General features: G+C 37.0%; 1 protein-coding gene across 1 annotated transcript in view; it reads left to right on the top strand.

Annotated features, from left to right (window-relative positions):
* LOC123774995 (glutathione S-transferase theta-1) overlaps window positions 1-11,311 on the top strand; it is a 142,412-nt gene that overhangs the window by 58,081 nt on the left and 73,020 nt on the right. The window contains exon 3 of the mRNA XM_045769696.2: window positions 6,150-6,300. Within this exon, the coding sequence (XP_045625652.1) occupies window positions 6,150-6,300 (151 nt within the window). The remainder of the gene's footprint in view (window positions 1-6,149; window positions 6,301-11,311) is intronic.

The following is an 11,311-nucleotide window of genomic DNA, read 5'->3' as shown; positions in this document are numbered from 1 at the left end:
GTCGTGAACAATTTCTTTAGTATATCGCCATCCATGTATTTAAAATCAATTCTAAAGTTAGAAAGCGTGGCATAGGCTCCTCGCACAATATTCTTTATGTGGTCCTCAGGTGATAGTTTTCTATCTAGAACCACCCCTAGATCTCTTTCTTTATCAGAATTCTTTAAAGATTTCTCACATAATATATAGGTTGTGTGGGGTCTATGTTCTCCTATTCCACATTCCATAACATGGCATTTATTAACATTAAATTCCATTTGCCAAGTGGTGCTCCATTTACTTATTTTGTCCAGGTCATCTTGAAGGGCATGACAATCATCTAAGTTTCTTATCCTTCCTATTATCTTAGCATCATCAGCAAACATGTTCATATAATTCTGCATACCAACTGGTAGATCATTTATGTAGACAATAAACATCACTGGTGCAAGAACTGAGCCCTGTGGTACTCCACTTGTGACATTTCTCCAATCCGATACATTGCCTCTGATTACTGCCCTCATTTTTCTATCAGTCAGAAATTTTTTCATCCATGTTAAAAGCTTACCTGTCACCCCTCCAATATTTTCCAGTTTCCAGAACAACCTCTTATGTGAAACTCTGTCGAAAGCCTTTTTTAGGTCCAGATAGATGCAGTCAACCCAACCATCTCTTTCCTGTAATATCTCTGTGGCTCAATCATAGAAACTGAGTAAATTCGATACACAGGATCTTCCAGATCGAAAACCATACTGTCTGTCTGATATTATATCATTTCTCTCCAGGTGTTCTACCCATTTAGTTTTCATTAGTTTTTCCAATACTTTCACTATTACACTTGTCAATGATACAGGTCTATAATTGAGGGGGTCTTCCCTGCTGCCACTTTTGTAGATTGCAACTATGTTAGCCTGTTTCCACACGTCTGCTATGATTCCTGTACACAGGGATGCCTGAAAGATCAGGTGAAGTGCAATGCTGAGCTCAGATGCACATTCTCTCAGAACCCATGGTGAAACTCCATCTGGGCCAGCTGCTTTGTTCTTACTGAGCTCCTTTAGCATATTTTCCACTTCATCTCTAGACACCTCTATCCGCTCTATGTTGTTCTCTGGAATTCTTATTGTGTCTGGTTCTCTGAAGATTTCATTTTGTACAAACCCACTTTGGAACTTTTCATTTAATGTTTCACACATTTCCTTTTCATTTTCCGTGAATCTGTTTCCCATTTTCAACCTCTGGATGTTATCCTTTACCTGCAATTTGTTGTTTATGAATTTGTAGAATAGGCCCGGTTCTGTTTTACATTTATCCGCTATCCCTTTTTCAAAATTTCTTTCTGCCTCCTTACCTTGAGGTTACCCTACCTTGAGGGGATTCCTGGGCTTTGCGTCCCTGCGGCCTGGTCGTCGACCAGGCCTCCTGGTTGCCGGACTGATCAACCAGGCTGTTGGACGCGGCTGCTCGCAGCCTGATGTATGCCTCTCTCCTTACTGCCGTATAGTTATTTCTCGCATCTTTGTATCGCTGGTATGTTTAGGGGTTTGGCCTCTTCCTATACTAATATATATATATATATATATATATATATATATATATATATATATTAGTATATTTTGGTAGCAGTCTTTCCTGTAGACATATATTATTAAATATGACCGAAAAAGTAAGATTAATAATTCTAACATTTGTTAATTCTAATAATTTGTTAATTCTAATAATTTGTTAATAGAAACGTTATCCCTACAGACAAAAATCAGAGGATACAACTGACGATTTACTATAAAACCAGAAAAACGGCCAGCCTACTCATGAGAAACTCTCCAGACACGAAACAGAACGCTTTAAAAGAGACTAACGTCGTCTATGCCTTCAAATGCCCACTTGGGGACTGTAAGCTCCAAAAAACCCAGTATATAGGCAAGACAACAACATCTCTTTCTAGGCGTTTAACGATGCATAAACAACAGGGCTCCATTAAGGAACATATAATCTCTTCCCATAACCAAACCATCGCCAGAGAAATCCTAGTAAACAACACAGAAATCATCGATAGATACAGCGATAGCAGGCGGCTTGACGTTTGCGAGGCACTACACATCAAGAAGTCAACACCAGCAATCAACAGCCAATTATTGCACAACTATATTCTACCCACCTCAAGACTCCGCTCCAATATAGAAGCATCAAGAAATATGGACCAATAGGCTTTCTACAAACACTTCTATTCAATACCCATTGTTTCTGTTCTGTCTTGTGTTGATACTTTTAATACCCTATTAATATCCTCTAGTGTTCTGTCTTGTGTTAATGCCACATCATCCTTCCCACCTCACTCAAATGTAATGCCACATCACCCTTCCCACCTCACTCAAATGTAGATATAAAATCAGGGAAACGCAAGTTCTAATCAGTTGTGTATTTGTGAAGTCTTTGAAAATGTAATAAGTTTTACGAAACGCGCCCGTGTCGCGTCAGACTAGAAATAAAAATGAATTTTGGAGAAGTGATTTTTTATTTACCTCCAACAGTGAAGCATAATGTACGAAAGATTGAGAAAATTCGTGTTAGAATTATTAATCTTACTTTTTCGGTCATATTTAATAATATATATATATATATATATATATATATATATATATATATATATATATATATATATATATATATATATATATATATAATATATATATATATATATATATATATATATATATATATATATATATATATATATATAATGTATATATATATATATATATATATATATATGTCGTACCTAGTAGCCAGAACGCACTTCTCAGCCTACTATGCAAGGCCCGATTTGCCTAATAAGCCAAGTTTTCCTGAATTAATATATTTTCTCTAATTTTTTTCTTATGAAATGATAAAGCTGCCCATTTCATTATGTATGAGGTCAATTTTTTTTCATTGGAGTTAGAATTAACGTAGATATATGACCGAACCTAACCAACCCTATCTTTATAGGCTAGGTTAGGTTAGGTAGCCGAAAAAGTTAGGTTAGGTTAGGTAGGTTAGGTAGTCGAAAAACAATTAATTCATGAAAACTTGGCTTATTAGGCAAATCGGGCCTTGCATAGTAGGCTGAGAAGTGCGTTCTGGCTACTAGGTACGTCATATATATATAAATATATATTATATATAATAATTAATATATATAAACATTTTGTTTCACTGTTGGAGGTAAATCAAAAATCAATTCTCCAAAATTCATTTTTATTTCTAGTCTGACGCGACACGAGCGCGTTTCGTAAAACTTATTACATTTTCAAAGACTTTAGTTCACAAATACACAACTGAATAGAACTTACGTATCTCCGATTTTATATCTACATTTGAGTGAGGTGGAAGGGGTGATGTGGCATTAACACAAGACAGAACAAGATGTGGTATTAATAGGGTATTAATTTCATCAACACAAGACAGAACAAGAGTATTAATAGGGTATTAATTTCATCAACACAAGACAGAACACGAAACAATGGATATTGAATAGAAGTGTTTGTAGAAAGCCTATTGGTCCATATTTCTTGATGCTTCTATATTGGAGCGGAGTCTTGAGGTGGGTAGAATGTAGTTGTGCAATAATTGGCTGTTGATTGCTGGTGTTGACTTCTTGATGTGTAGTGCCTCGCAAACATCAAGCCGCCTGCTATCGCTGTATCTATCGATGATTTCTGTGTTGTTTACTAGGATTTCTCTGGCGATGGTTTGGTTGTGGGAAGAGATTATATGTTCCTTAATGGAGCCCTGTTGCTTATGCATCGTTAAACGCCTAGAAAGAGATGTTGTTGTCTTGCCTATATACTGGGTTTTTTGGAGCTTACAGTCCCCAAGAGGGCATTTGAAGGCATAGACGACGTTAGTCTCTTTTAAAGCGTTCTGTTTTGTGTCTGGAGAGTTTCTCATGAGTAGGCTGGCCGTTTTTCTGGTTTTATAGTAAATCATCAGTTGTATCCTCTGATTTTTGTCTGTAGGGATGACGTTTCTATTAACAATATCTTTCAGGACCCTTTCCTCCGTCTTTTCCACAGCTCATAAAACGGAGGAAAGGGTCCTGAAAGATATTGTTAATAGAAACGTTATCCCTACAGACAAAAATCAGAGGATACAACTGACGATTTACTATAAAACCAGAAAAACGGCCAGCCTACTCATGAGAAACTCTCCAGACACAAAACAGAACGCTTTAAAAGAGACTAACGTCGTCTATGCCTTCAAATGCCCACTTGGGGACTGTAAGCTCCAAAAAACCCAGTATATAGGCAAGACAACAACATCTCTTTCTAGGCGTTTAACGATGCATAAGCAACAAGGCTCCATTAAGGAACATATAATCTCTTCCCATAACCAAACCATCGCCAGAGAAATTCTAGTAAACAACACAGAAATCATCGATAGATACAGCGATAGCAGGCGGCTTGACGTTTGCGAGGCACTACACATCAAGAAGTCAACACCAGCAATCAACAGCCAATTATTGCACAACTATATTCTACCCACCTCAAGACTCCGCTCCAATATAGAAGCATCAAGAAATATGGACCAATAGGCTTTCTACAAACACTTCTATTCAATACCCATTGTTTCTGTTCTGTCTTGTGTTGATACTTTTAATACCCTATTAATATCCCCTTTTGTTCTGTCTTGTGTTAATGCCACATCACCCTTCCCACCTCACTCAAATGTAGATATAAAATCTGAGATACGTAAGTTCTAATCAGTTGTGTATTTGTGAAGTCTTTGAAAATGTAATAAGTTTTACGAAACGCGCCCGTGTCGCGTCAGACTAGAAATAAAAATGAATTTTGGAGAAGTGATTTTTGATTTACCTCCAACAGTGAAGCGTAATGTACGAAAGATTGAGAAAATTCGTGTTAGAATTATTAATCTTACTTTTTCGGTCATATTTAATAATATATATGTATATATATATATATATATTTGTATATATATATATATATGTATATATATATATATATATATGTATATGTCGTACCTAGTAGCCAGAACGCACTTCTCAGCCTACTATGCAAGGCCCGATTTGCCTAATAAGCCAAGTTTTCCTGAAATATTATATTTTCTCTAATTTTTTTCTTATGAAATGATAAAGCTACCCATTTCATTATGTATGAGGTCAATTTTTTGTTTTTGGAGTTAAAATTAACGTACGTATATGACAGAACCTAACCAACCCTACCTAACCTAACCTAACCTATCTTTATAGGTTAGGTTAGGTTAGGTAGCCGAAAAAGTTAGGTTAGGTTAGGTTAGGTAGGTTAGGTAGTCGAAAAACAATTAATTCATGAAAACTTGGCTTATTAGGCAAATCGGGCCATGAATAGTAGGCCGAGAAGTGCGTTCTGGCTACTAGGTACGACATATATATATATATGTATATATATATATATGTATAATATATATATATATATATATATAGGTATAATATATATATATATATATATATATATATATATATATATATATATATATATATATATATATATATATATATATATATATATAAAATGAACATGTACTGAACTGGGTGAGCAATAGCTTGAGCTATCTCATTCCTTTGTGTGTATTTATACCACAATAAACTTATTTAAATTTCAAAGTGATCCCCTGTCTATTATATTACCTGGTAATCTGTTTCCATAGATCACAGTGTTCTTTGAATGTGTTTTTTGGCACCCCAACATTTAATTCAAATTATTCTACACTGCCTACCATATACCTCACACTTTTACAGTTTAAAGTCTAATATTTACTCACAGTATTGGACTTTATTTTGTGCACATTTTTAGAACCTGCTCCTCAAATTACCAGTGTTAAATTTTTGAAACATTTCTATTCCATAGAACACAGTTTGAGTGCTATAGGGGAATCCCATTAGTTTGAAAGCTTCAGTAACTTTATAGGCAGGAAAGGATCTATATACTGTACAGTAATTTTTTTTTGTTCAATGTCTCTGCTTCCATAAAACTGTAGTAAAAGGACAAGGGGCTCCTAAAGATTGGAAACTGATGTGCAGAAACCTAGAAGTAAAATTGCAATTTCCTAAGTTACACGTTATGCATTGTCATGTAGATCAGTATTTCCATAAAGCATTTATAAAATAAATTTTGTCTACATCTCTCTTGCAGCATTGCTATCTTACGGTACTTATGCCGTGAACACAATGTTGCTGATCACTGGTACCCCAAAGACTCCAAGTCTAGGGCACAAGTGGATGAATACCTTGAATGGCAACATATCAACACTCGCTTGCAATGTGCAATGTTCTTTCAGCATAAGGTAAATATATAAAAGTTGATGTGCTTTAAGTGACATGCAGATTAGCAATTATTTTTATTTTCATTGTATGTTTAAACATAGAGAAGCAGCTTCCTTTTAACATTAGGCATTTACTTTATTCATTGGATTGGTTTCAATGATTAATTGAGACCAAGTAAATTGGTCTTATATTTGTGTTAATCCTTGCATTTTCATTAACCCTTTAACCGTGCAATACATACATATACAATGGGAGTAACTTTCCCGAAACCGTGCAATTCATACATAAACGACTTGAGGGTCTAGCACATGATTTTAAATGCCCTCCGAGAGATATGGGCAGCTATAGTCCAGCCATGACCGATAGTAAACAGACGCCACCTAGAAAAAAAATCGTGGGTAACATATCCGGGTGTGAGAGCCTCAGTTCTGAGAGCCACCTAGGCTGGCACATGCAGTATGAGCTCATGGCACTGCTATTCAGCTTGTGATCACAGCATCTCCTGAAAATGTCAAAATATATATGTACATGTTATTATTTAGCGATGAGAGTATTACAGAAGATCCCTGACTGATAAAATTGACCAGGATTCTGATAATAGCAGGATTGTGGTGATAATTAGCGCTGTGGTGGGAGGAGTAATCTTGGTGGGGAGGGAGGTAGCATTGTCTGCTAACTCTGTGTGACCACCTTTTACTGTCTGGACTAACTATACCAGCTTAGTGGTTCACTATGGTGAACTCAAATGTGGATACTTGTATATATATAACAAGTGATTATTACATCTTTTGCTGATGTAATAACAGTAAAAGGAGTATGTTGGGAGCATCCATTTTGGCGAGGAAGGTGGCATCATCTGCATGACATGTCATGTTGTGTACTGTGGCCAATATGGTTTTGGGGCACCATAACAGCTTATTTGTACAGTTATGGTGAATAAAACATGTAGATACGTGTGTATATAGTGTAATAACACCTCAAACAGTTTTGTTGGAGGAGAAATATTAGTGCATCTGGCCTTGAACCAGTGAGGGAGGCAGCCACCAGCTGACTGTGTAGCTACATCTCTTATTGCCTAAACTCACCATACAAGCTTAGATGTACAGTTATGGTGAACAAAACATGTAGATATGTAGATACTTATATATAACATCTGTATATAGTGAATTAAAGCAAAAACAGTATGGTGGGAGGAGAATGTTGGTGAGGAAGGGAGTGGTGGCGAGTGACTGGCTGGCTGGTGTGTGGCAGCCACTCTTCGTTGCTTTTTAAAATAAATAAATAAATATGTTTATTCAGGTAAGGTACATACATACAAGTGATGTTACATTAATGGATTTATATATACATAGAGCTAGTACATACAATGCCTAAAGCCACTATTACGCAATGCGTTTCGGGCAAGAAAAACATTAATATCTACAACTTAATACTAATTGAGCATAAAGAATAAAAAGTGTTGAGAACAAATACAAATAAAGATAAAAAAAAAAAAAAGGGGAACATGACTGAAAAAGCAGCACAAATACAATAGGTGGACAAACAGTGTTGATTAAAAAAAATAACAGACATGGGTTGACAATAGAGGAGTGAGGTAGGTTACAGGGAATTTATTAGGTAGTGTTTAGTTTTTATCTTAAACTGGTTGAGAGAGGTACAGTCTTTAACATGGTTGGGAAAGTCATTCCACATTCTGGGTCCCTTGATTTGTAGAGCATTTCTAGTTTGATTAAGTCGTACTCTAGGAATATCAAAACTGTATTTATTTCTGGTGTGGTGCTCATGGGTTCTGTTACAACCTTCAATGAAGCTTTTAAGGTCAGGATTGGCATTACAGTTCAGAGTTTTATATATGTATAATACACAAGAGAGAATGTGCAGTGACTTAATATCTAACATATTCAGAGATTTGAGTAAGGGTACCGAGTGATGTCTGGGGCCAGAGTTGGATATTGTCCTAATAGCAGCTTTGTGTTGGGTAATTAGAGGACGTAAATGATTTTGGGTAGTAGAACCCCAAGCACAAATACCATAGTTGAGGTATGGATAGATGAGGGAGTAATAGAGAGTAACCAGGGTAGGGCGGGGTACATAATATCTGATCTTAGAAAGAATGCCAACAGTTTTTGAAACTTTTTTTGATATATTTAGAATGTGTCCCTGGAAATTCAGCTTGTGGTCGATGAGAACGCCAAGGAATTTGCCATCTAATTTGTTACAAATTTGGGTATTGTTTATTTTGAGATTTATCTGATTAGAGGATTTATTGCCAAACAGAATATAAAACGTTTTGTCAATGTTAAGGGTGAGTTTGTTGGCAGTTAGCCAAAGATGGACTTTATTTAGCTCAGTATTTACTGTGGCATTTAGAGCAAGGGGGTCAGGACTGGAGTAAATGAAGGTTGTGTCGTCAGCAAATAGAATTGGTTTGAGGTGTTGGGAGGCATTTGGAATGTCATTAATGTAGATGAGAAAGAGGAGACGGCCAAGTATGCTGCCCTGAGGAACACCAATGTTGATGGGTAGGGTGGGAGAAATTGTATTATTCACAGAAACATACTGGAGCCTGTCAGTAAGATAAGATTTGAGGTATTGCAGGGAGTGTCCTCTGACTCCATAATGATGTAATTTAAGAAGAAGGTTTTGATGGTTGACAGTGTCAAAAGCCTTACGCAGGTCCACAAATAACCCAACAGGAAACTCCTTTTTATCAAGAGCTGCGTGAATTAAGTTAATCATACTAATAAGTGCATCGTTAGTGCTTTTTTGGGGTCTGAAGCCATATTGATAAGAGCTAAGTATATTGTGTTTGGCTAGAAAAGAGTAAAGCTGCTTGTAGATTAGTTTTTTGAATATTTTTGACAAGTTAGGCAGGATTGATATAGGTCTGTAGTTGTTAACATCTGTGAGATCACCACATTTGTGGACAGATGTTACTCTTGCTTTTTTTTTAGAATGTCAGGAAAGGTTTGGAGTTCAAGTGACTTGTTGAAGAGCAATGCAATAGCAGGGGCTAGAGATCTGGAGGCTTTTTTGTAAATTAAAGTTGGTATCTCCTCGAGGGCACTAGACTTGGTTTTAAGGGAAAGGATTATTTCATTGACATCAGTGGAACTAGTAGGCTTTAGGTACAGAGACTGTGGATAGTTACCTGTAAGATAGTCCTTAACCCTTAACATGCTCGGGGTCTAATATCCTGCTATCCACACAGGCGCATGTCATTTTGAAAAAAAAAAAATTTTTTTTTTTTGCTAATCTGTTAAGTTCTGTTCACTGATCACGGGAAAAATAAAAAAAAAATTCTATTGTACTTACTTTTGTTGCAATAGAGCCGAGAAGCTCTGCGATGACGTCACAATCTGCATGGTCGCTCATGCAGTACACGCCCGGGAGATGTTGCGCGCGGTCCTCAAACAGCCAGAGTTGCCACAAATATATTTTCGCGCTATTTATTTACAATGTCTAAGCGCATTTTATCTAATTTGTTTTCACTAATTGTGTTTCAAATACTGTTTGAACATATTTTGTATCAATAATTGTTGCATATTTGAGTATACACAGGCGCACACAAATGTTTTCAATTACGGCAATATAATATGTCATTACAGTCTATTATATTATATGTTCTGCTTATATGTTTACATATTTACACACTCGCACACGCTATACACACTTTGAAGCACACTTAGAAGATTTCTAGACTGTGGTAGTCATTGAAGCAGTCGACAGCACATAATGGGATACCACACGTTTCACACCATGTTTGCACAAGCTTCCGTTTCTTGTCTCTACGTGTCGTTGTTTTACACACCAAGCAATCACGTTGGGCTATTGCACGCTTCACACCAGGTGGCAAATACTTAAGTTTGTGTGCTAGGAAGCCTTCAGTGTGAGCGAGGCGTGGAGTACCAGCATGCTGCAACAGTGGGTTTATGATGGGCCGCTGAATACCTGGGACATCTTTTGCAAACTTTCCTAATAACTGTATTGCAGCATCAAATACAAAGTCACGGAAAGTGGGCTTACGTCCAGTTCTCACAAGGTACATGTTGAAACAGTTCAGCATGCTCATGTCCACAAGATGGAAGAACACGTTTTTCGTCCACCTACATGTCTTCCGCACACACTCTGCAGTGCCAATCATCATGTCTGATTTATCAATCAACCGCATGTTGATATTATAGTCTAAAACACAGTCTGGCTTATATAGTGGTGCGTTTGTTTTATGGCTCACTTTCCCACTGTTCACCATTGTTCCATCATGAATTGTTGTCAACAAGTTCACCTCTCTTTTGTCTTTCCACCGAACTGACAGAATGTTATCACTTTTCCTTCTCTGACACTCACCAACTGCAATGTCGTTGTCAAACACAGGCATTTCCCTTCGTTGTGGCTTTACTGTACCAACCAATCCGGTTCTATTTTCTAGCAAGAACCGAGCTAGCAAGGGACTTGTATAGTAATTATCTGTGTATAAAATGTGTCCCTTGTTCATCCACGGAGCCATGATGGTCTTCACTACACTCCCCGAGAATCCATGTTCGTCGTTACCGGGAATGTCTACATCACTAGCCGAGTACAGAATCATGTGTAACACGTATCCTGTCTCACAATCACAAAGAACAAAAAATTTCAGGCCAAATCGGTTTCGTTTTGAGGGAATGTACTGTTTGAATGGAACACGTCCCTTGAAAAGTATGAGAGATTCATCAACCACCAGCTTCTGTGCTGGTACGTAAAAATCTCTGAATTTTCCAATAACATCGTTCATGTAGTGCCTCACTCGCCACAGTCTATCATCAGGTGTTCGGTCCTGAACACTTCCAAAATGTAGACACCTGAGGAGTATCTGAAACCTGTCTCGTGACATATATTTCCCGAATAAAGGTGTTGGTATTGTCTTGTCCTTGCTCCAATAGTCATTTATTGCATGTTTGTGACAGTGCTTCATCAACAAACAGAGTGCCAAAAACACATACATTTCCGCCACTGTGGTATTTTTCCAACGCTGCAGTCGTGAAAATTCTGTGA

The sequence above is a fragment of the Procambarus clarkii genome, chromosome 92, assembly GCF_040958095.1.
Source record: "Procambarus clarkii isolate CNS0578487 chromosome 92, FALCON_Pclarkii_2.0, whole genome shotgun sequence".
Taxonomy (NCBI): domain Eukaryota; kingdom Metazoa; phylum Arthropoda; class Malacostraca; order Decapoda; family Cambaridae; genus Procambarus; species Procambarus clarkii.
Note: the sequence above shows the minus strand (reverse complement) of the source record. Positions and strands in the feature narration are given on the sequence as shown.